General features: G+C 40.6%; 3 protein-coding genes across 3 annotated transcripts in view; all 3 read right to left on the minus strand.

Annotated features, from left to right (window-relative positions):
* Positions 1 to 898: 898 nt before the first annotated feature.
* On the minus strand, positions 899 to 8,189 carry mief2 (mitochondrial elongation factor 2). The gene is made up of 8 exons (XM_010733642.3): positions 7,990 to 8,189; positions 5,865 to 6,024; positions 4,884 to 5,049; positions 4,654 to 4,745; positions 3,523 to 3,699; positions 3,229 to 3,392; positions 2,636 to 2,788; positions 899 to 2,310 (listed from the first exon to the last, which is right to left on the minus strand). The coding sequence occupies exons 2-8, from the start codon at positions 6,000 to 6,002 to the stop codon at positions 1,788 to 1,790; spliced, it is 1,413 nt and encodes a 470-aa protein (XP_010731944.2). The 5' UTR covers positions 6,003 to 6,024; positions 7,990 to 8,189; the 3' UTR covers positions 899 to 1,787.
* A 1,924-nt stretch (positions 8,190 to 10,113) lies between these two features.
* alkbh5 (alkB homolog 5, RNA demethylase) lies at positions 10,114 to 15,814 on the minus strand. Its single transcript, XM_010733643.3, has 4 exons — positions 14,390 to 15,814; positions 14,221 to 14,301; positions 14,007 to 14,129; positions 10,114 to 11,798 (listed from the first exon to the last, which is right to left on the minus strand). The coding sequence occupies exons 1-4, from the start codon at positions 15,106 to 15,108 to the stop codon at positions 11,639 to 11,641; spliced, it is 1,083 nt and encodes a 360-aa protein (XP_010731945.2). The 5' UTR covers positions 15,109 to 15,814; the 3' UTR covers positions 10,114 to 11,638.
* Positions 15,815 to 18,205: 2,391 nt separating this feature from the next.
* LOC104921202 (unconventional myosin-XV) overlaps positions 18,206 to 26,032 on the minus strand; it is a 39,171-nt gene continuing 31,344 nt past the window's right edge. The window contains exons 60-73 of the mRNA XM_027282378.1: positions 25,696 to 25,765; positions 25,510 to 25,582; positions 25,249 to 25,322; positions 24,983 to 25,065; positions 24,739 to 24,869; positions 24,556 to 24,650; positions 22,321 to 22,398; positions 22,128 to 22,224; positions 21,295 to 21,455; positions 21,074 to 21,207; positions 20,109 to 20,242; positions 19,104 to 19,237; positions 18,831 to 18,971; positions 18,206 to 18,738 (exon numbers count right to left, since the gene is read on the minus strand). Of these exons, the coding sequence (XP_027138179.1) occupies positions 18,637 to 18,738; positions 18,831 to 18,971; positions 19,104 to 19,237; positions 20,109 to 20,242; positions 21,074 to 21,207; positions 21,295 to 21,455; positions 22,128 to 22,224; positions 22,321 to 22,398; positions 24,556 to 24,650; positions 24,739 to 24,869; positions 24,983 to 25,065; positions 25,249 to 25,322; positions 25,510 to 25,582; positions 25,696 to 25,765 (1,507 nt within the window). The 3' untranslated portion in view covers positions 18,206 to 18,636. The remainder of the gene's footprint in view (positions 18,739 to 18,830; positions 18,972 to 19,103; positions 19,238 to 20,108; positions 20,243 to 21,073; positions 21,208 to 21,294; positions 21,456 to 22,127; positions 22,225 to 22,320; positions 22,399 to 24,555; positions 24,651 to 24,738; positions 24,870 to 24,982; positions 25,066 to 25,248; positions 25,323 to 25,509; positions 25,583 to 25,695; positions 25,766 to 26,032) is intronic.

The raw sequence follows: 26,032 nt of genomic DNA on the forward strand, positions 1-26,032 counted from the left end.
GTCACTTTGGACAAGAAACACAATGTTCATTGCGAAGCGGAAAACCAAAAAAGGAAATTGTTAGTGAGGAGACATTTTGAGAAAATTGTATAAGAACCAACTGTTAGAGCTCCTCAGGGAGCCTTTTCCTCCTAAACCCGTTTTGTGTGTTGCACTGTTAAATGCTCCTTCTTGTACAAGAATAATAAATTCAACTTAAACTTTGATACTTTGAATCCAGTCCTCCTTATTCAAGGGTTCTTCCTTAGAAATCCTCGTAACAATGGTGAATTTTTATATAACTCACCTGTTCAAATTATCAAGTTATGCATATTTAACAGCATGCCCGCTTTGGTTGACAGGTAGGTGCCATTACAGATGGCTTATTATTAGGGCATGTAGGTGTCACTCAGCCCGCCTCAGGCCCACCAATGACCCACATCTTTACTGAATTTCTGATCAACCGGGAGGCAGAAGAGGCAGGACAGCAAACGAGGAAATCAGTGAGGAAATACAAAGAGCAGATTCTACACTGAAGACACTACAACACAATTTCTTTGTTAAGGAAAACATCAGCTGAGTTTCATGAATACAACTGACACAATAAGGATCTTGTTCCTCATCTTCTCTGTCAGTACGGATGAGGATCGATTATAGTGATACAGTGATGACTGATAACTCTTTCAGTGTACATGTAGGAGTTGTTTCAAGACAGCTTTAAACTGCCGTCTATGCAATCAGCTGACAGTAACAATTATCAGCTGGCTCTCACATGACAGGATTTCTGGCTTTTGATTTGAAATTTGCATGAAATGTAGTGCATGTACTAGATGCATGTCTCTCACTCAGGGGGAGAGCCTGAGACGTATCTTGACTTTACTAAAGTTAGAAAACACAAAACTCGGGGCAACTTAACGAGAATAAATGCTTTAATCTTTATTTGCAGTTTCACTGCTCAATCACAGAAAATACATTTCCTTTCACCCAGCAAGGCAACGCAACTGAAGAAAATCCCCACGACATTCATACTGTATTTAAAAGCAAGTGCATAAAATTATTAGGCAACTTCAGTCATAATTTAAAGAATTAGTTTACCCAAATAAGTTTGGCAACAGACTGAACACTAAACAAGATGAACAAAATACAGCACACCTCCTTCAACCTCCAGTATGAGAAAACATACAGGTCGAGTTAAAGAACTCAGACACAGTGAATATTTTCAATAAGTGCACAAACCTGGTGTTTTTTCAGCAGGTTATCTTTCTGCATAGTTAGAATATATTAAAGGAGATTTAGGAAAATAATACAGAGCACACGCTATCAATTAAAAGATAGAAAGAATGTATGCGCTGAAGTAAAACTGCACTCCTATTCTGTTAATGATATACTGAACTGTAGCATGCTGACCAACTAATAACCACACACACTTAAACACAGACTTGGCTGAGGTGTGTGAGATGATCAGGCACATACTGAAGCAAACATCTCGATAAACACTTTGCTTGGCACTTCTAGCTCCTTGGTGATTTTTTTTCTTCTCTTAGCGTGATTGATTATCATTTTCACGTCTGCAATGTTCCTGTTGATTCGCCTCCTCCGGTGTAGACATTAGTCCATGGTGCCTGCCATTTTGTCATTCAAACGGTACCCTGTTCCTGTGAATCAAAGCAAGATAGAAGAGCTAAATAACGAGAGTAGGCAGTGGGAAGAATACATCTTTGCTTTTAACCAGTCATCTCGGATAATAGAAGATTGCTTCTCTGATCTCGGCGTGTCAGAGCTTGAGAAGTTGTCGTATGTGCAGACAGTTATATGAGCAGGATTTCAGGCTCCGACACAGCACAGTAGAGCATGAAGCCCATCTGATCCACCTGGTCCTCTGACAAGCCGCTCAGCAGGTTGACAGCTGGCTTGAAGTAACTGTGTAATGCCCCTTGTTCTAGGTAGCCAATCAGCTCTGTGATACACTGCTGGAATCTGACATCCAGGCTGTTCTCAGACCAGTCGTGCTCACTGTCACTGAGGTGCAGGATGAGATTGGCGAGCGGGGCTGCGTCGAGCGATCGCAGGGCGGGGTTCTGCCTGCACACAGCTTTGAGGATTTTAAGTGTCTGTCTGCGGTGTCCGCCATCAGCGGCGTCGAGCTGAGCTAGGCGCTGAGTCTCCCATGGGTAGAGAGACAGGTGCCAGGCGTTGACCCAGGGAGAGGTGAGCTCAGGCTGGGCGGTCAGAACCACGTCCTCTTCCCTCAGCAGAGGCAACATGGAAATAAACAGAGGCTCTGCACCCTGAACATCACTGCTCTGTGCCCCTTCGTTGTTATCTCGAGGCCTAAAAGATTACAAAAGGACAAGGGTCCATTAGTGAGAGCAAACACATCAAACAGGTTTGTTTCTTTTACGTGCAAGACTGGCAGTGAGAGTCATCAGAGGCACAATTTAGCAGCAGATAAATGGATAAGAGGCAAATCAACAGTATTGTTCTTCCCAAACAATACCACTGAAATTTAATCAGTTTTATAATTTCTTGGAAACTCACATCAACGACTATTAAACAAATCCATCATCACCGTTTCAAATGGCTGCAGTGTTAACTCATAAAAAGTTCAGTTGTTATTGACTGAAACACTGGACACAACAAAGAAGAACAGACGTACCGGATCTCCAGTCTCAGGTCCGGTCCTCCCAGCACAGGTCTGACAAGACAGTCCATGGTGCTGCTGATGGAGGGCCAGTTTATAGTTTCCATGATAGCCTTAATAAACATGTTCACAACAGCTTCTGAGGACAGGTAACCACCCACCAGGTACCTACAAAACACAAAGAGAGAATGATTTTAGTGAAGTGTTCAATTTTTCAGTCGATACCTATAGCTGCACCCACATTTCTGTGATTTGCGTAACACCGCTGTTGTAAATATGGACAGTTCTATACATTTATTTGTTATGGCTACATTACTTATGATCAAACACTAGTGACTCAGCAACTTTATACTGATAAATTACATTTCAGTAATTTTCAAGTAGAAATATTGAAAAAGCATCTTGATGAGAGCCTCCTTTGACAATTTTTAGATGTTTCATAGACTAAAATGTTTAACTGAATCAAAAGATAATAAAATTGATCACCATTTGTAACCATAGATTTAGTTGTGATACTAGGTGGTAAAAAGGCATTCATACAGACAAACACAAACTAAAAGGGCAGGTTTCCTGGTGGATGAAAAATCTTTAATCTTGTGTGTGGTCACCTGTCCCAGTAGCTGCGTCCTCTGGGAAAATATTCCAAATTGACTCGTCGGACCATCCAGTGCAGCGGGTGTGTGAGCAGTGTTTCCTCTCCTGGGACGAGACGCCACAGTGAGGCTTCCAGCTCTAGAGGCACCAGCAGACATGCGTGGTCTGCACTGACCACCTAAACTCACACACAGAAATAAAGTGTTATTCATCTGACATCTATAAAAATCAGCTGTGACATCACTGAGGAGTGTATTATCAGCCAGAAGTGTGTGTGTGTGTGTGTGTGTGTGTGTGTGTGTGTGTACCTGCAGGTCATCAAGTAGAGAACCTCCGATGCTCATTTCTCCCAGGGGCATGTCAGGATGTCGGGTGTGCAGAAAGCCTTGGATCTCAGTGCAGATGTCCAAAGCTAGAGACTGAGCCCTCTGGACCTCATGTGGTGCCAGTGCTGCCCTCGTGTGATAGTACTGCTGCAGTCGCTCCTGTACATAATTTATACAGTTTTTCAATGACACAGAGCACAAAAAACAAGTCAGGTAGACAGCTACTGTAACATATCCATTTATGAGGCACAAATATCTGTGCTGCTAAGATAACAACACTAAACATTAAGTGAACAAAACACTTTTGAAGTTTCTACACTTCCACTGGGAATATGTACAGCTGTCTCTTGAGTAATTTAATATTCAAAGTCATTTTGTGCCTCTAAGCTGACTTAAGAACACAGACAGGGTGATGTTTTGCCTGTTAAGTTGCTGCAAGGTGGAAAACTAGTACACGGCAGAGGAACAGAGCTATGTGTATACTTAGTGTTGTTAAAATAGAATGTAGAAGGGTGAACAATCGATCATAAATACTGCATAAACAGTTTAACAGAGTTTATCATTAAAGCCTGAATATGACCCGTCTTGACAGAAACATTTGATAAATAATAAGTACTGGCCACGATGAAAGCAGCTTTGCAGAGATGCAGAATAGAAAATGAAGATGTGCAACTACTCATAAAAGATAAAATTTGCATAAGCTTTGTTTAAAAGGAAATCCCATTATTTCAAATCCGCTCTTGTGTCCACTCAAGCGTTTGCAGCTGCTCTGTTAACATTTACTGAACACATTTTTTATGTAGCTAGCACAGAACAATCCACAACACTTCTCCTCATGTGAATGTGCCGCACACTAACTCAAAGCTGCTTCATGCTTGTTTGAATTCTTCTGTCTAGCCAGTGCAAAAGCGCACACAGTATTTTTGATTATGCAGGGCTTAGGGCTCTGTGCAGCTTAACCATTGCATAACAATGTGCATCCCCTAAGCACTGCGCTTTACAAAACATGTTACACATGCATAAATGAATGAGCCAACACTTACTTACAACAGCTGCCCAGACTGAATGCATAATCTATGCCTACAAGAGCTCAGAGGTGAAAAGTCAGTGTACCTGCAAAGTGAGGACGCACAACTGGAGCCTTTTGGACTCAGGTTTAGGCTGCACCTCCACAGAGGACGTCTGAGATTGTTGGCACAGGTCCGCTGAGGAAAGAGATGTCAAACAGCTGTCAAGTGATATGAGAGGGATGCAGTCATGACTAGAATACATACACCTTAGATATTTTATGTATTCGTAATATTTCTGTGTGTGTCAGTTGGTTTCTGAGATGCTGTAGATACCTTTCTGCTGTTTGGCTGCCTTGGCAACATGCTTCATCACCACACCCTCTATTCCCTTCTTGATCAGCGTCGGGGAAGCCGAGACCAAACTCAACTCCTCCCAGCTCTCGGCCATCTTCTGCTCCACCTTTTCCTCATCGGCTGCACGTCCTGCGCGCTCTATCAGCTGAACACAAACAGTCGTCGTCACAGACACGCAGACATGTATGCATGGCTACAACTGTCCAGATCTCTGTCCAGGTACAGGTCCACATGTCCATGAACGATACATTACATCTTTTATATTGCTGCTGACCACAGAACTTTTTCACAAATTTCCTGTCATCCAGGCAGCTGATTTTCATTCATTTCACAACCATACAAAAATCAATCTTAAACAAACATCTAAATGTGTTGGAGACACTCTGGGTACTTAACTACTGCGAGCATTTTGCTGTTTTCATCTTCTTTACCGTCTTTAGTTGATGTTAATGATGTTAATTAGATTCCAGAGTCAGCTGCCAAATGGCAATCATTTCCACACACAAACAAACACAAACACTGCCTAAGCTGCTGACTCAGCGTCGACTTGGAAAATTCAGATTTAGGCCCACTTTCTGACCACATAGTTTGTGAAAACAATGGAGCTATATTTATTTTTTGTTTTATTTGTTTGGTAGAGAAACTGAGCACGTCTTTTTTGCAGGTGTTATGCCCTTGAAGGGATTACATGCTGTTTTGGTGAGTGTTAAACTTAAATAAATAGTGCAGTGCTTCTGTTCCTGCCGCTGGTTTACGTTTGCAGTGAAACCCCGACTCTTAAGTTAGCTGTAAGTGACAGAGAGGCTGTATCTGAAACCTGCATCCAGGGTTTAGCACCTCTATCCCCTCCCAGGTCAACATTTTTGCAGTGATTAATGCCTCCAAATACAGACAGATTTTCCCGTATAATGCCTATGAATGACGCACTCATGTGGGACTAACAACCTCTAAAACACTCACCCGTTTCACTGCCAGCGTAGCAATTCCCAGCATAGCAGCCCCGCCGACTCCGAGAACCAGCCGGGCATTAGACAGCAGGAAGTCAATCACCATGGTGATGCCATCCTCTCCTCGCCTCCGACTGCCCTGGAAGTACATTGCTTCCTTTTTTGTGGTTAGCCTTCGGGAGGAACAAAGCATAAAGTCAAGTGAGCAGAAAGTAACAGACTGTCAGGTAGAAGACAAATCAACTTAAACTCCACATGCAGAAATCTTTATGGATAGAAATCATGGCTGCACTTCTACATGAATGTTATGAAGAGAGTAATATATTTAAATATGTACAGAGAGGTGACAAATTAATGATGTCATGACTTGGTTCTTTTTCACTGTAGTGTCTATTGAGCATCTCCAGTGAGCCAAATGGACTGCAGTCATGACCTGCAAGCTAGTTCAGGCGGGAAAACTCAGGTGGCACGGCATACACACCCACATGTGACATACATCCAACCATCCACAACTCCACAATCATTTTCCAAAACACACCCTCCCTGCTTGGAGGTCTATTTAAGCTGCTCTGTCAATGCTATTGCATCACTGCCTGTTCCTTCACCCTCACCACCATCCCAGCACCCACCTGCAGGCCCCAGGGGGAGATATCAAGATATTTGCTCATCAGTCCTCAATATCAGAGGTGAGGAGGTCTAGATGCCAAACTAGATGCACACAGACATCAGCACTTTGTTTATTCTCTGACTGTCATGCCCTGCTTCCCCTATAGAGAACGCGTCAACACACAAATAGACTACAACTTGGGCATTCGCACCTTGAGGGCTACTATTTAATGGAGTACTATCAGCAAATAGAGACTAATTAATGATGGAAAACAAATGATTTTATCAGAGTAGAAAGAACTGTGAGCCGATCTTTGCGTGTAATACACCCATAGTACATGTATGTGACCATGATGTAAATATACTTTCGGTCTGTACCAAACTGAACGTGTAAGCCGTGCTTGTAATCATATTTAGCTCCACCTGACACCTGAAATCCAAAAATGGCCACAGGGCATCACTCTGAATCATTTCAAACTGAGTGTGTGTCCTCTCTCCTTGCCAGAGGTACAGGATCCCAAGAATGGAGACATGCTCTATTTATAGATCTAATGCATGCCTGAGTCATACCGGGTCAAATATGTACCACCTTGTCAAGTTACAGCACAACAAATGTCTGCTGCACGTACAGTGCTGAGGCGCAGAGAGAAGATGTCACCTCGGTTTAATGTTACTTTACTATCAGGGCAGGCCAAGAACTGTTGATAAGATAAGATAAGATAAGATAAGATTTTATTGTGTGTGTGTATATATATATATATATATAGATATATGCGTGTCCTGTGGTTGTCGTAGTAATGACAGGTGATTTTTTTTTTAATTAAAAGGTCTCATTGAATACTCTCCAACTCTCCTCCTCGCCCCCCCCTCATTCCAGTCATGTAAGGAAAAACATAAAAAGCACAAGGCCATATCTGGATCAGTGTTTGGTTTGTCCACTCTGGGCTACTGTACAAAAATGGCGGTTCAACATGGCAGACTCCGTGGAAGAGGACCCGCTCTCAGTGTAGATCGAAAACGCTAAATTTTGAGGTAACGAAAACACATCATCTTATTTTCAGATGATTATAAATTCATTAAAACACACTAATACATATTGTATTTCATTCCTGCCACTAGCTTCAGCTAAATCTTACACACTGGACCTTTAAACTTCACAGTGACGGCTACTTAACTACTCTTCCTGTAACCATGACAACCACGCAGGCATTCGGCTAACACGGTCACCAGTTAACACGGTCACCCGTTAAACCGAAACACCGGACTAAAGGTGGCAGCACTGCGACACAACAACCTTAAGTTGTTACATAAGGAAACCACGCCAGATATTAATAACATGACAGTCAGCAACAAACACGGCACATGTCCGTGTAGTTAACCTACGTCTCACACCGGCTGACTGCTGTCCGCTGTCTTAATGTTTAACCGGTGAACGGTTAACAACTCCTGCTAACAGCGTTAGCTCGTTAGTTAGCATCGCTACATCAGCAGTCGGTGACAGCTATCACTCCTTTACTGTTAAATATACTCACCACTCAGCGCGGAGAGAAATATAAGAGTCCGACTCCACACCATTAGCGTTTTGATATTTCGATGTCCTTTAATAACAAAGCGTAAAGTTACTGTCTGACGGACATGGAGTAAATATAGCTCAGCGAGCTAACAGCTGCTGCCGTCTTCTTCTTCTTTGTGATTCAACGTGAAGCTCCTGCAGCGCCCCCAGGGGACGAGCTGCGTTTAGTAACTGTTTCAGGGCAGGGGTCCAAACTTTCTTTAAACAGGGACAGATTTGACATTGTGAAGATGCCCAGGGGCCAATACTAACAGTTTAAAAATGCAAATGTTCTGTAACAATTTTGTTTTCATTGTCACAATTATCATTTAAAAAACAACAACAAATCTATAAACCAGTTCTTCCTTTCTTTCACACAGATAACAAAGAATAAATTGTGTGGAATATGTTAAACTTGCATGAAGTTGATACAAATCTGAACCTGTTCATTCTAAACATGAATTATTATGAGTAATGCAAAGTCTGTTAACATTTAAGTTTAAAACGTATCACTCTTTCTCTTGTCTTTATCAAAATCATTATTTTGTGTCACATCTACAGATATATAACAGCAGCAGTTATGTACTTAGATGTTTAAATGCTATGTTACGTCGACCAAAAAAGCCAAATCTTCCAGCCATACAGTATCTGACAATCCTAGCAGGCCATAAATAATATATTATAGAAATGAAGCTTCTGGCCACATTAAATCTGACCATGGGTCGTGATTGGCCCCGGGCCGTACTTTGTACATGCCTGTTTTAAAGCTTTTTATCATATCACTGCTGATGAAGACCAGGTGAAATGATCACAATCTCTAAAATAGTTTAATAAACTTTTACTAAGTTTGCCGAAGCTCTATCTTTTACATCTACATCTAGGACTACACCTAGACAACAGACTGGACTGGAGCTGTCTACACGAAGAGACGGAGCAGACTCAGACTTCATGAGGAAGCTCAGGTTCTTTAAATGTGTGGTTGTTGCATGTGCCATCTGCTTTGCTGCCATGTGTTGCGACAGCAGCATCAGAGCCAATGACACTAAAAAACTTGTGTTTAAGAATGCTGGCTCTGTGCTGGGGACTGCTCTGGAGCCCCTGCAGCAGAGAGAAGGCGGCTCCGTAAACTTCTCAGCATCTCAGGGACAATAGCTCACATCAAACCACATGACCTCCTGATGAAGCAGCAGAGCATATTCAGTCAGAAGCTCCTGCAATATTTTTTGTTTTTTCATATAAATATAAATTGATTTTCTTTGTCTTTCACACTGTTGGTCAGACAAATGCTATGTTTTAGACTGTTTACTGTCCTTTTTGCTATTTTCTGACATTTAATATACCAAACACTGTCCTTTTTGCTATTTTCTGACATTTAATATACCAAACAACCAATCAGTTAATGAAGATTAAAAAAAAAAAATCTAATTTCAATACATTTATCTATTGATTAACTTGTATTTAAATCTTACACATTTATTGCTTCTATTACTTGATTTGACCTTCATTATATTTTTACTTTAATGTTTATTATGCACCAAGAGAAATTCCTTGTATGTGAAAACCCGATTCTGATGTGTAATCTCTAAATGAACTTTGAGACTTTCCAAAAATGTTGAAACATTTGATTACCAGTCTGTCAATAAAGTGAATGAACACAAAGTTGTGCTCTGTTTCTACATTTCCCGTCAGTTTGTGTTTAATCTTTTGAGTTTATCCATTGTTTTAGAGTCTGTTTCCATCCATTGTACAATGGAAAATATTTAAAAACAGAGACATTTTCTGTAATTTCTTTATTGAATTATAAATAACTTTCTTGAAATAGAGGATGCATAATATACAAACTAAAATACAAATTAAAGAAATATAAGGGGAGTACATAAATTTAATTGCAAAGGTCCAAACCTTTTTTTTTTTTTTGCCTTTTTCTCACTCTCTGTCAATCATCACTTAACATATATGATCATAGAAACTTAAATTAACATTAATGAATTAAAGTATTCCAACACCAGAAACTGTCCAACTCCACTCAGGATGGATTTCTGTTTCTGTTGAATGATTTAGAGATGAAGTGGACAGAAAACAATAACATGCCAGGGATGACAGAAAGTATAAACTATGTTGGCTTCACACGTGTTTTTGAGGTCAACAAAGGCTTTCGAATCATGTCACTGGTTCCCAAAAAAAGTGTTCAAGATAAATTATATTTAAAAAAAGATTTAAGAGGAACTTAACTCTGATACTGTGGCCAGTAATTTGCTTGATCATTTAAAATAGGTCAACTTGACTATAAATCTGGGTGGTTGCCTAATAAGGCAGCAGAGGACACAGTTTGTTTCCAGGCCTGGTGCTTGATCAGTGGTTAAAAGACAACCCTGTTTTAATGAATGGCAGACCAACTCTGTGGAGACAATCCAGCTTTATTTCATTCAGCCAGCACCAATGTGACCACGGAAACCCATGAAACCACCACAACCACTGTGTCCACAAAGTCAGAGTCCCATTCTTTAAAGAGCTGCAGTATTTGCCTCTTGCAGACTTTTAACTTTAACATGTTAAAGTAAACTGCTGCAGCTTTTCCGGAAACCATGAATGCATCCTGTTTTTAGAAAGTAATTTCTCCTCTGAACCAAGGTTATTTTTGTTCATGTGTAACTCCAGACTAACCTAGCAGTCAGCTCACAAGTACCTCTGCCAAATGTGCCCGACTGAGAGCACGAAACAACGTTATCTGTGTTTACAGAGCAAACTGCAAAGGACAAATACATCTGGAAACTTAAGCCGCTTCTCAGCTACGTGTTTAGACATCAGGTAAACAAAATATAATACGAGTAGTTATGTTTAAATCAAGCTCTGACTGACCCAAATATCACCCAATTTAAAAGGACAAATTAGATTTCATACAGAACAGCAATAACATGGCCTGTTACTATATAAAGTAAAGCAACTTCAGACTGAAAAAGGAGTGTAAAACAAGGCCTGAGTCTTTTTTTAAATCACTCCATAAAGCTTTAGTTTAGTCGATGCCCCATGTGCCACACAGACACTTGTTTCAAACTGAACTGCGACAGAAAGGCTGACCTAAACAAACAGCAAAGATCTGGGATGTCACAAGAAGAGGTACGGATCAGAAATGTGGGTGCAAAAAAAATAATAATAAAAAGGTTTCTTTCTGCATAAAAGTCCCGCCACTCAAAGACTATACAAACGTATTGTACATTATAACAGCTCAGGTTTTCATTTGTACAAGTCCATACATACATCTTTCTTTCTTTTAGCTCTTGTGTTCTGTACAACTTCGTTACAAAAAATACATGCCATTTTGAAGTCTCTCTGGACATAGAAACAAGAAACGTTTAAGGTAACCGAGTTTAGCAACACAGCTTAACTGTAGTAATGAACTCAAGGTTCTGTACTGTGTAACAGAGACGCTTGCTTCATCCGCCAGAAACAAATATTCACTCAAACGGATCCAGACTGAACTCAAAATGCAGACAACATGATGACTGTGCTCCTTGTGCCAGGCTAAAACTGGAGCGAGAAAATGACGACTGATCAAAGAATGTTACACTATTGAAATACATAAAAGAGCGGGGTATATTTATATGTGTACATGTGTGATTGCAAAGTGCTCAGTGGCGTCTCATTTTGACTTTGCGTCCAGAACTCTCCCGGTGTTTGTCCGAGTCTTGACCGCGCCTCCAGTAGTTCTCTGAGCTGATGCTGTGACGGCGGTGACGGGACGCTGACGGATGTCTGTTCTCCTCTTTGTCCATCTCTAGAACTCTCGGCCTGGCGGAGGAAAAAGATTGAGATGCCGAGTCAGACTTGAATATTTATCACATCCTGGCTGCACACTGCTTCACTGATGCAATTTACATGAAACCTGCTCAAAAAGAAACACTGTTGAAGTCTAAACTATCTCCTCTTCATAACATGTGGCGTCACCTGGTTTGTGTACGTTCTGCATTGTGTTGTAGTACAGCTGAGGAGCAGCCTGATCACTATAGCTGGAATCACCCCTGCCTGGTGATTTTATCTTTATAAACCACACCTCTCTGACCTGTCTATCTCTCTTTCTTCTAATAAACAGCTCATAATTTGTTTTTTCGGTTGTCTAAGGGCGCTTTCAAACCAGAGCTTGTTTCCTCGGATAGTCCGCTTTGTTTGGGCAGGTGTAAAAGCTCATCTGAACTCTGGTGTGGACTAAACATACAAACTCTGGGTCTGCCTGAAAACGTGGGTGTTGGTTTGCTTGCAGGTGAACTCTGGTGCAGTTCGCTTACAGTGGGAAATGCAAACAGTCTATCCAGCGAACCAAAGAGACATGTCTGTGTAACCACAGCAGCATGCCGTGGACTCTCGCTCTCAGCTGTCTTTTTCGGTACTGCTGCATTCGTCTCGTACAGAGCAACATGCCAGATAGTTCACTGTCTCACCTGCTGCTCATACTGGGCACCAAAGTAAAAACAGAAACACCAAGACTGCATAAATTTGGCGTTGCTCCATTGTTTGTTTTTGTTGTAAACAAGCCTTGATGATCAGCCGGATTTTCTTCTTCCTTCCTGGTCAGTGCACATTTCGGGTTATACTGCCTCCAAACTAGCAGCTGCAGGATGTTGTCCAGGTGGTTTGGTCCGCTTTCAAAAGTGCAGTGTCAAAGTGAAACAAACCAAATGATGGTTTGAAATATTCTGGCATTCTGGACCCAGTACAGAGCCTTTTTCAGGCATGGAATACATTACCGGCTTCGTCGAGCTGTTAAAGTGACAGAGATTGTCATTCATACACGGGTGACTTTACAGCTTCATTCGGACGTGGCAGCAGATTTACAGAAAGCGATGTTATTAGAGAGCAACTCCTGCTGCTGTTCTATAAAGTCAAGTCCTCTTGACTCTTGTTCAGTTCCTGTTGGCTCACATGCTATATGTAAAACATTTATCTGGATATTTATTTAGTCAAACACGCAGTACCAATGAACATATAGAAGGAGACAGGGCTGGTCTGGTTAATACTGCGGTGTACAAGTTTTAACAACAGGAATAGTTCATACTGACCTGACAGGATTAATTTTCCCCAAAACTTTGACAGTGATTTATGCTGTTAAACTGATACGCATAAGATGACTGAGATAAATTCAAAACACGCTGTGCATTTTTTACCTTGTGGTCCTGCAGCCTTTAAGCCTTTATCCGATTACATCGGGTCAGTTCAAACTTGTGCCGTGTTGATAGTGATACAGAAATGTTACGAAGGAGGCCCTCGTAAGATTGCCGTTGTGACTTTTACGCAACAGTGACCAGGCTGCTTAATCGGCCGTGAGATCAACATGTTAAACTGCCGTCAAATTGATCTAACGTTCACGTCTGAAAGGGGCTTTAAAAGGTCATCACGGGTCAGCTTGTTTTCCTAATAACAAGAACTGAGCAAATAGTCTAACTGGGTCAAAACAGGGGTCAGTACGCCAATATATCAAAGTGAGCGTTCAGACTCGAAAACAGCCTACGTTTAAGAAATGCACAAGGCTGCCTCGGTGGGGACGCGCTGTTTCAGGTCCTGGTGAGAGGATGAAATATGACCCAGGAAGTATGACTGGAATGACAGATCCATGAGTGTGAAGGCTCATCAGACACCCACATACTGCGCAGTGTTTATAAAGTTCTGAGGAAGGATTTTACTGCTCTGGAAAGTTATCAACAATCATTTTATCTTCAGTCACAAGGTAAACATGTGCATGCTCACGTACCAAAGGAATATGCCCTTTTATATTTACTGGTCAACGCAGCACCTTTGCTGAATGAAGGTGCACGGCATTCTTGCCTGGTTCGGCCAAACACTGGGATTTTTAGCCAGAGCCTGCAGACCCCTCGGCTATGTCAACAAAATGACCTCAATCGGGTGTAACTAGGCTGTTTTTCAGACCGAGTCTGTTTTTGTTGTTAATAATTACGTAAGCCCAGTGGGTTTTCCACAAGTGTGTCTGTATGTGGCGGTGTATACCTGTGAGCAGCATCGGGGTCTGCTTTGCGATGAGAGCGTTTGGCTTTCAGAGGAGCGGGTCTCTCTGCAGGGGAGGACCTTAAAGGGCTGTCAGAGTTGAGTCGAGGAGCATCGGGTCTGGTCCTGGCAAACAAGAGAGGAAACACTTAGATTGAAGTGAGATTTCATACAATGTAAATCACTTTTTTTTTTAAATGACAGTATGTTGACTCACTTTCTAAGGATGATGACCGCACGCCGCTGCTTGATGTCTTGGGGTCTAATGCAATGGGTGATGTCGTCAGCAGCGTAACCACTGAGAAAGAAAGATGCTATCAGCCCTCGGCAGCACAAAAAAACAGCAGTTCAAATCAGAGCATGGCAGCAAACACAGCTATAATCACCTGAGTACCGTGACGCTCCCTCTCCTCACAGGCAGGACAAACACCGGCTCGGACACCCGGATCGGTTTGAACTGGAAGCGGCAGCCGAAGCAGAGCGCGCTGTCGCTGAAGAAAGACACTGAGACGATGGGCCGTGCAAAGATGTGCAGAGGATCTACGTGCGACACGATGCAGCCGCCGGGTTGGTAATCATTGATGACAGCACTGTTGACAAACCCCTCAGGGATCACTCCACTGGACACCAGACGCTTGATCACCAACTCGTGCACCCAGCTCGGGATCTCATCCACTTCTCCTTTGCGGTACAGCCTCTCCTGACCCGGTCCACGCTTCTCCAGCTGGGATCCATACGTGTACCCTTCCCCGAAGAAGTACTTGTTGCGGAGGGGTGCCCTGTCCACTGTGTGCTCCCGGTAAAGCCCGGCCTCTCCTTGGGCAACCACGTCGTCTATCTTCTCCTCGATCAGGGCGCACTCCTCCGGGGTGAAGATGCTCCTCTGCTGGATGCTGCTCCTCACCCGGCGGGCCTCCTGCTCCCTGAGCTCCGTGCTGTCATCACTGTGCTCACAGTCATCATCATCTGACTCTCGAAACTTACGTTTCCGACCTTTCCCGCTGCCATTACTCGCCCCGTCCACGTATTTGTCCCTCTCCTCGTCTCTGTGTGGAGTCATGGACTTGAGCTTCTCCCTCAGGTCAGAGTATCCGCTGGCTGCCATGTCGGCCAGAACAATATGACCGGTGTAGTTAGGTGTAGTAGCTGACAGATAGCTTGTATCAGCGCTGCATGTCAAGAGAGGCTGGTTAATGTAAAGTCTCAGCACTAGCCGGCTAACATTAGCTAAGTCGCTCCGCCGTCCTGTCCGCGCATTGAAACAACACACCACTATTAAACCACAGCAACCTGCAGACGATATAACCAGCTGCTAACAAACGATAAACGCTGCGTCGACACAACACGCTCCGCTCAGCTCAGCGGGGTAGGCTAACAATAGCTAGCCGAGGTCAGCTAACGCTAGCCTGGCTTGGTCTGTCCGTCGCCGCCTGGAAATACCAACAAACCACGCAGCGACATTTCACGTGTCACCGCTCAAAGCTGCGCTGCTCCGGACACTTTCCCAACTTTTTCTTATTTTGACTCCAGTCCCGAAAAAAACATTGTTGTATCCGAAGCACGGTCAGTTCACGCCATCATCATACACACGCGTCTTCAGGAGAAAGAGGCTGAAAATAAACTCGTGTTAACCTGAGAGAGATCTGCGCATGCTCAGTAGGAGACTCAGTAGGAGGGTCTGTCACGTGACCTCGATCATAAAATCCATTTTGGGAGCCTGCAGGGCAAAACTTCACTCTGCTGCTGCTCAATGTGTCCCACTACACCTTATTTACTTACACAAAGTCCACACACTGTTCATTTAAATCAAGGGAGTCCAAACCTCTTTTTTTTAAAGAGGACCAGATTTGACAATGTGAACATGCCCCGGGGCCAATACTAACATTTTAAACACAAGAAACAATAAAATGTTCTGTAACAATTTTGTTTTCATAGTCACAATTATCTTTTTTTTTTGGTAATGTTTGGTAACTAAATCTAAAGCCAATCAAGCATGAACAAATCTAAAAACCAGTTCTTCCTTTCTTTCACATCTGAAGTCAGATAACAAAGAACAAAGTGTTAAACTTGCATGAAGTTGATACAAATCTGAACCTCATGTTCATTTTAAACGTTACTTATTATGACTAATGAAAGTCATTGTGGGTGTATGTTATGTGCTATTGTGTGTAACTTTGTATTTTGTATCATGTGTCCTGTGTGTTTTTTGCTCTGTACTGTTTGTTATTGTGCTGTAATATGTTTTAATTGTGTCTGCTGAAGGGACTGCAGATGAAAAGTAACTGTGAGCTAAGTCTGGTGCAGTACATCAAATGTAATCGTTTATGTTTAATACTGTACATGGTCCCATTAAATAAATGAATGAAAACAAATAAAAATAAAGTTTAAAACGTGTCACTCTTGCTCTTCACTTTTACAAGATCATTCAGAAAGAATTTTTTTGTATCACATCTACAGATATATAACACCAGCAGTTCTGTCCTTAAAGGTTCAAATGTTTCGTTATGTCGACCGGAGAAACTGCATGAAATCTGACTGCGGGACGTGGTTGGCTCCCAGGCCATACTTTGGACATCCCTGCACTACAACCTGCTGGACTTTATCATGTTAATGACTGTGTTGCTGTTGGTATTTAATAAAAATAATATTTATAATAAACAAGTTTTCATAAGACAACAATTCATACATCCAATTAAAAGTTACTATAAAATATTCCAAACGCACGTTTATCATAATTCTAATGTAAATAAGTTTTTGTGTAGTGAAAATCTGTTTGTAAATATTGTGCACAACAAAAAAAAAACCAACACATTTCTGTGTACAAATAGATACTTATTTGTTTACTTACATAAAGTAGACATACATTAAAAATATTACTATCTAAATGAAACCTGGGCAAATCAAAAACTATATAAAAAAGTAAGGTTTATAGAAATAAGTAATTGAAATAGAGATAAAAATGATATACAATAAAAATGAAAGTCACAGCATTGTCTGTAGGTACTGCAAAATGAATTGAGACTTGATGTGCAAAATGTCCAGAAAACAGTGCAACTGAGTGTGAAGTTGTCAGTTTGTGTATCGTGTTGTAAGTGTCGTGCAGTCTTATGGTCAAAAAGTGTTCCCGAGTCTGTCTGTGGAGCAGGATCAGGGAATTCACTGCTTGAGATCTCAGGTACAAAACTGGTGTAGAGAATAAAGAAAGTCATTTGTACTATTTTTTTAAAAAAGTGGATTTGGATTAGTAAATCTCATAAAACACGTCAATAATGTTTGTACTATTTTCTGCCCATTTCCCACCACCACCTGGGTGACTGATATATTTAGAATGCCTGTTTTGTGTTTTAATACACTTGACTTTCCCTTCAGGGATTCATTAAGTACATAACAATTTTGTGTTTTATAATAGTTTTCTCTTTGTAAATTGAATGTTTTTGACTTTCACTTTGTTAGTCAAGACAAACAAGCAATTTGAAGATGTTGCCTCTGGAGATTCTTACAATTAATATACCAAACAACTAATTGGTTATCCAAGAAAATAATCTTTTTTATAACATATCCCTATTAGGGTTGTGGGGGCTGGAGCCAGTCGGGCAAGAGGCAGTTTACACTCTGGACAAATCACTAGTTCATCACAGGGCTGACACATAGAGACAAACAATTATTCACACCTACTGGCAATTTAGAGTCACCAATTAATCTGTCAGCCTGCATGTCTTTGGACTGTGGGAGGAAGCCGGAGTACTCAGAGAGAATCCACGCATCATTAAAGAAAATAATATCAGTCATTTTTTCAGGTTTGATGAGCTGTAGTTGTGTAGCTAAAGTGTATTTTTGGGACTTTTTCTTTAAAAAACAACTCAAAAAATGCAGATTAATTTACCAATGACAATATAATCTATTAATTTCACCATCAATTAATTTAATCAATCATAATTTTACCATTTTCATTTTTTTACGTGTTGATACCTAAAACATTTTATTTTGCCATTTTGTAATGATAATTTTCATACCAAATACTGTTTTTTATTGTTGTTTGGTAATTTTAATCACTCACTGCAGAAAGTGCTCATAGCTCTCTCTTTAAATGCTTATTTTATTTTGATAAAATATTCTTTACAAAACAATAAATGAATTATATCGATTAAATACAATAATTGATTACACTAACATCAAGTTTTACAGTAAACAGTGTCAATAAAAAAATAAAAAACATGTTACATTTCAGTTATAAAACTTTGCAATGACAAGGCACAGGCCTATGATGCTTCCTCACGGTTCATCTTCTGTACAGATAAATCATCTTTAATGTTTAATTAGATAAAACTACAGTCGAAAGTGCAATTATAACGGTGTCAAACAGGAAAAAACAACTAATAATTAAATAATTTTCACTGTTTATGATGCATTTGTTCAGTTAATGTAGTAAAATAGTCAAGTAAAAGTGAGACTGACTTCAGGGCACACTAATGTATTCACATATCATATTAATGTGTGTGTGTGTGTGTGTGTGTGTGTTGTGTGTGACACACAACAAACCCCTGAAGGCAAGAAGAGGTAGGCTTTTTATCTTAGTCTTGTCTGATGCATGTGTGTGTGTGTGTGTGTGCGTACAATAAAGCATGAGGACGTGTTACAGCATGGTGATTTCGCTGGGTGGCAGGGTGAGTCTCTTCTCTCGCACAGACATCATGTTTTCCACCTGCATGGCGATGACTCGACACAACTCCAGGCCCTGCGGACAAACACCACCGACATGAGCACGACAACTCCACTGAAAATGTAATCACGTATGAAGAGTGTCCTTGTCTGTTTTTGGTGTAATACCTGCTCCAGCTGCAGCTGAATCACCCGTTGTGTGTTAACATCCCCCACGGTGAGGTCTACATATGGGTAACTAGTTCCAGCAGTGGGCCTCTGGGTGCGGCTGGATTGCACCTCCACCAGGGGGACCACTGTCATCAGCTCCTGCACCCACAGACAGACGTTATAACACTGAAAGTAGTGACTTACTGCTGGGGTAATGTTTGTGTCACGATGAGATGAATCATTTCACTGTTTGAAGATTGTGATTGTGAATGTTTGTGTGTCATTCCTTACGTGTGTAGTTTTGTGCAGGAAGTGGAGACCATGTTGATTGACAGCAATAATACAGGGGGCAAAGAATGTGGTGGAGCTGCTGCTTTGGATGTAGAAGAATGAGGAGCCGAACATGGGGAATGCACTGACCAGCCCTGCATGCACAAAGACACACAATTTAACAAGAGTGAGCAGGCATTGTTGCATTTTTAATCTTTGAGGAGGCGCCACATAAATCAGACTTTATTATTTATTATTACACTTCATGTTCAGTTGTATATAAAAGTTGTATTCATCCACAGAAGTGTGTGGATGAGACTACATGGAGCATTAAAAAGTGAAGGCATGAATTTTAAAAGACGTGGACTTTGATCTTGTAGAGATGGCCTAAAAAATTAATTGCATTATTGGAAATGGGATTTAGTGTTTCTGAGGTTTGAGCAAGTGCCAAAAACTGCAGTTCCTCAAACGTCCACTTGGGTCTGGCTGCAGAACGTGTCACTCTCCATAAGTCCACCATGTTAAAATGTCCAACTTCACAGCAGAAATAAACATGTTTACAGCCTGGAACAAAAAAACAGCTTTGGTCTCTATAACTAATTTCGTCATTCATGACAATTGTACTGAGTCTGAATTTCCATTTAACTCACCTGTCCAAATTATATGAAGGCTTAAAGTTATGAATAATTAACTGATGCTTTGATTGACAGGTGGGTGCTGTTGTGCTGATGCATGTCATTCTAATAATTATCTCAAAATATCAACAGGAAGCACTAAAAGTGACGTACAAAAGCTTTTACAAGCAACTACAAGTCACTGAACGCAATGATTCATAAATTCGTTCATAAATATGGAGAGCATCATTTCACAGATAAACATAAACGTGCAGCAATGTGATAAAGTGCTTTGATTTGATATTTCCTTTGCCTGACATTACTGTCTGGTCGTAGAAAATACAGCTGTGTCACATTTTGTTTCACAGGTTACACCTGTCGTGCCTCCTCTTAGTGTGAACAGGGATCTTACCCAGAAACTGCGCTCGGGCCTGATGCGGGGTCAAGGTCTGCACTTGCTGCATGTGCTGCGTCACCATGGTGACCCACTGCTGGGGTGGCTGCTTTTTGAACAGAGGTGCGGCGATGTACTCTGATAATTCATGTCTGGAGGAGAGAGAAGACGAAGAGAATCATAAACTAAGATAAACAGAAGTCTGCTTCACTCTGTTATTTCTCAACATTTTCCTCAGTGAGCTGTTACGACTGACTGTGTGTGGGGGGAAAAAGACGGTGATAACAACAGTATACAGTACGAACCTGAACGGACAGCTGAGAAAAAAGTGTCACGCACTTTTGACACCAAAAACTATTGACCGCACTGCATTCTGCTCTCTTCGTCTAGAAATTGTAGCTTCAGTGCTGCTGTGCTGTAACTGTATCTAGATGTTGTTATGTTTGAACACTGGAGTTTGTGAATAAATCGAATTATGAGCATCATTTCTGTCCTTGTTGGTACCTTTAATTTATTTACCCCTAACTTGACTTTAAAACACTTTCTGCATGTTTGAGCTGACTATGATGTCTACCCGCCTTTAAAAGCCTGATGCATCCTGAAATAATGGATAAAAAAAAAAAAAGTGCTTTAAATGTGATTAAAAGAATCCAGGGGGCAAAAAGAAAGCCACAAAATGAATACAAAATAAACGTTAAGAGGATAAAAGTATGTAGAAAACATGAGGCAGTGTTGACTGTATTAGAACAAGATAGTCTGTGCTGTGTGATATATATATATAAAGTATTCTCTTTTTGTGTTTACAGCATGCTTTAAATGTAAAATTAAGCTGAATTGGAGGTCATTAAATGAAAGTCTAAAAAAGTTTTTTGATTTGATTTGTGACTATTTATATTTTCATAACTGAAACTAGTGTCAGATATTCTGCCTCGTGGCTGATAAGTAAGAACATCTCAACCTTTTTCCACTCATTGTTTTCTCACATGCTCGGGATGAAGATGATGTCTTTGGCTCTGTGCTGCAGCGCTGCCAGTTTGGAGATCTGGTGGAACTGCTGATCACTCACTTTCCCATGCGGAAGAACATTCATCAGCCCTTTACGGTAGTCTGGCAGGATCTAAATATACACACAAACACAGTTACATACACATGCACACATGCAGGTCACACGTATTGAATGTATGTGAAACGTCACCTGTCGTACCTGGTTATAGTGCATGGCGACAGAGAGCTCATTCTCAAATTTGAGGGGTTGAGTCCAGATGACTCGTCTGAACCAGAAGCTGTAGTTGGTGTCGACTAACTCGGCCTCCGTTGCAACATCCAGGATGTACTCGTTTTTGTTCAACGGACGCACATTCTGACCTGGACACACCCACGTACACATGTAATGTTCATCACACAGGGCAATGACCTTCAGATCTAATACAAACTACTGACACACAAATACCCGAAAACATCATGTTAATACTTGTATAACCACATGTTGTGTGACCTGCTGTGCTTTTGAATAACACACGAGCAAGAGCAGCTGCCAGCTGTTATCATGTGGAGATATTTAATGCTAAAGGATGGAAAAAAAACAACAACAGGATGCAGTCCTGCAGCATTGGAGATTTTGGCTCGGAAAACTTGGTAAGACTGAAGTAGCAGGAGTGATTTGCAAAGTAAAGGAGTATTACAAAGTGGTACAAAAGTACAAAAAAAGAAGCGTAAACTGTGTAATGGCATATTAATATCTTCATAGATGAAGAGGAATAATGTGTGGTGGATTGTTATTGGCAGGGACTCTTCATATGAATATCGGAAATGAAATTGAGCCCTCTCTCATTAGTTTGCCATGACAGCCCTATCAGGACTCATGAACATGAGTGACTTTCTCCCACAGCTAGAAACCAGAGAACAGTCTGATACGTGATCTGGGAGTGGATCTGTTTCACTGACAATGACAGGAGGAATGACACCATGCGATAATAAATCGTTTAATGTGTGTTAGAGTGAGAGATAAAGAAACAGACAGTCTTGTGAGTTGCACACCTCTGTTGGTGACTAAAAATATGGCATATTCTTCTATGGCCTCCAGTCTGTGTAAACTCATCTCGTAACACAGCTCCTCAATCACCTCCAGGGCAATCTGAAACACAAACACACACACACATCCGAGTATATCACAGCTGATTCCTCATAGACACGAGTAGAGATGAATTGCCAACAGTGGCTGAGCACTTACAGAGCATGTTTTGATTTTCGCGTGACGTTCAATGCCTCCAGGAAAAAGAAACAGCTGACGTTTTGAACTACGTCCAGCCTGAGGAAGTACACACACACACACACACACACACACAGTTAGAGTATACACTGCACATACACTATGGCTCATTTTGTCAGGACCCAAAAACACCTAAACCTAGTTTGAGTTTTTATTCATTCAAACATTTATGAACATGAAATTAAACTTGAAAATAAGCATAAAGAGAAATCAAATATATATAATACAACAATATATAGAAAGGCTTATGTTAAACAAACATTTTTGGAAAAAAACAAAATAAACACACATCATCAGATTTTTAAAGTGTCACTGAAGAATACAGTCCTATGCCCTCTGAAAGTGTCTGGAGAGGCTGTACTCTTCCATACATTGAGGATCATTATAGCAGCTGTGACCACCTCGACCTTTACCACCGCCTGCTTATATTTAGATGTATTTGGCACTATTTTTGGTCCTCTAACAGGCACAGTCTTGGCAATGCAGGTACCGCAGAGTCTAGCCATTAACTTATGTGTTCCAAAACGGGTATACCAGTTTACATTCCCATATTACATGTAAAAATGTATGTAGGATATTTTTGGATAAATGAGGTTTCGAGTTTAGAGCCAAGGATACACGACAAAACTCAGTGACCACGCATGTTGATGTTAGATGGCCATTAACCTGGATTAACCTGGAATCTAAATTAGTAAAACAGCTTTGATTAGGCCAATGTGCTGTGTGGAAACAAGCAGGACAGTTGTGCTATTGATAGTTGAGGTGGACATAAACAGGAGAGTCCAAAGACTCCAAACGACAAAAAAAACTGTGCATATCAACTTTCATTCACAATCTACATAAATCCATTTAAAATATTAAACGTACAGTACATGGTTTTCATCGGACAGCGACAATATACTGTTGGAAAGTTAACTAAGTACAAATATAGTACTATAGTACTTTAGTATAAGTTTACAAAATCTGAATATTGTAAATATATTTTTAAAGTGGTTATAAGATACAGAATGTTGATATTCTATAGTTTTCCTGTTGTCAACAAATCCTATGAAATAACAAAACCAATTATGTAAAAGCTCACTGAGGTTGAAATAAATGAAATTTCTTTGTTTAAATTGTTTCCTGAAACAACTGTGCACTGTGTGCTGACAAATGTATCCATTACACTATTAAACTTATGTGTTTTGTATTTTCCTCTACTCCCGTGTGTTTCCTTTTGATAAAGTGACTTCAGTTTGAAGCTATTTTTGACCTACAGCTGTGACCTGTGAATGATTTAATGAGTTTTTCATAAGGGTTCTTTGTCTCTAGTGATGAGAACTTCCTGTGAGGAGTCTTTGCTGATGACCTTCGAGGCTAAGATAAGGGGCAGATTCCTCATTATGGGAAGACACCTGAGGGATAACTTCTCTCTGGTCACACCAGGAGCAGGGCAGGATCTGTAAATGTATGTTACATTATTTTTCACTCTTTGTCAGGCTTTGTCAGAGTGTAAGGGATCTCTGACGTTTCAACTGAAACACTTGAGACTCTGAGTGCCATGCTGTTTTTATGAATTACAGTCGTATGCTCATGTTGCCTTCTCATTTTTATTTTATTCTTTGTTGAATAATTTAAAGACAAAGACAGCATCAGAGTTACTTTACTTATTTGTTGTTTGGAGATTTTGGCAAATGTTACTCAAACAGGAATAAATCGCCTCATTTCTTGGGGTCTATTTTCAGGCTACAGTGCTTATAATCATTGTAATGAAGATTTTAATAGTTCATTAATAGACAACAATGGAGCTCTGTGGCACAGAAGAATAAGGTATATCAGACTCTAGATACGCAGACAATACTTCTTGTTCCTTCTTGTTCAGATTTGTTGACAAGAAGAAAAAAACATAATATAATTTATTCCTTATTCTTAAAATTTAGGTGCAATTTGATCAGCTACCACATTAATGTGCTGCTCAAAAATCAATAATAGTAATAGTACAACATAACATATACAATAATAAACATGCAAATGTAGATATTCTGCATGAGTACCTTTACTTTGAAGCACATTTTGTTGGAAATACTACTGATTTTTACTTTAATCAGACCTTTATGCATAATAGAGTACTTTACTCTTTAGATAATACAGTTTTATTTAAGCCAAGGATCTGAATACTTCTTCCATCACTGCAGATAAACAAAATGAGGCACTGACCATCATAGCTTTCAGCTCCATGCTGTTTGGTGGGATAATGCGACCACCATACTGGAACGTCTTCTTCAGGTTTTGCTCACATGCTTTAGCGATGCCTGTTTAAAGAAAACGTTACATTCTGCTGGATTTGCTAAAGCGTACAGCAGATTTACACTCGGTGTGTGTTTATGTGAGTGTTTTCACCCTGATACTGCGCCCCGGCGCTGCGAGAAGCTTGCTGCAGGTATTTCACCAGGAAGGGTTTGAGGACCTCAGAGCAGCGATGGAAAGCTGTCAAGATGTACAGCAGTCTCCAGCCTCGCTGGCAGCTATCGCTGCACAACACAAGAGTGCACAGACACTGAGGATTACAGGCTTGGGGAGGAAAGAGGGGCGCAGTGTGTGTTGGCTTGTGGTGTATGCTGTCAGTGTGTTGAAGGAGACTTACGGTTTGGAGCTGGTGTTAGCAGTAAGCTGTTTCAGGAGTTGGCAGTAAGCCTCATCCCTCATCAAGGTGAACTCTCCGATGAGCTGAGGGACACACACACACACACAGACACACACACACATACACAGACACATAGATATACACAAGCATACACACACACACATTAGTAAACTGTCAAACACAAAATAGAAGCCTAAAAAATGAAAAAATCTGTGTGTATTTACCTTGAGGAAAGTTAAAAAATGAAAAAATCTGTGTGTATTTACCTTGAGGAAAGTGCTGAGCACTTCCTGTTCTGACGATAACCTTAACGGAGCGTCACCCATGAAACGCATCACCGCTACACACATAGACACAACAGGTCAACAATATTTAAGTCTTGAATAACAGATTTTACAGACACATCCAGCACTTGTTTACACCTGATACGACAAAGTATAATTTTAATAAAGGATGAATCAGAGCGCAGATGTAACAAGAGTAAGAAGATGTAATTAGAGGAGAGATGAGAGAAGGTGAGAACTCACACAAGAAGAGATCAGCTGCCACTCTGTCCATGGCTGGGTCCGTGAACTCGATGAGAGACTCAGTCAGAGGATTCTACAAAGGCGAATATCGTACAAGGAAATACAAACAATTCAATAATAATTCAAGAGTTATGAGAAGATAGAGAGCTAGTGTAGACGCTTTAAGTTAAGCTCAACGAAAGGCACCTTGGAGAATTTGATCATGTCAGTCGGCTCTCTGGAGTCCCTGTTCTTGCTTTTGCCCTTCAGGGAATCTCTGAGAAAAAAAATCAGCAATTAAAGTCAATAAAAGTCCAAAATTAATTGAATAAATGTACAGTCGTATTAACAACAATATGTACTTAAATATACGGATTGTGCAGACTGATCTATGTCTGCATTTTATCTATTATTATTGATACACTGACATACAAACAATGTAATTTTATTGTATGTTGTATTCAGTTTGGCTGGAGCTAATTTTACTTACATTATTTATATTTTATACACTATTCTATATGTTACAGATATGTTTAATATACAG

The sequence above is a fragment of the Larimichthys crocea genome, chromosome X, assembly GCF_000972845.2.
Source record: "Larimichthys crocea isolate SSNF chromosome X, L_crocea_2.0, whole genome shotgun sequence".
Classification (NCBI taxonomy): Eukaryota; Metazoa; Chordata; class Actinopteri; family Sciaenidae; genus Larimichthys; species Larimichthys crocea.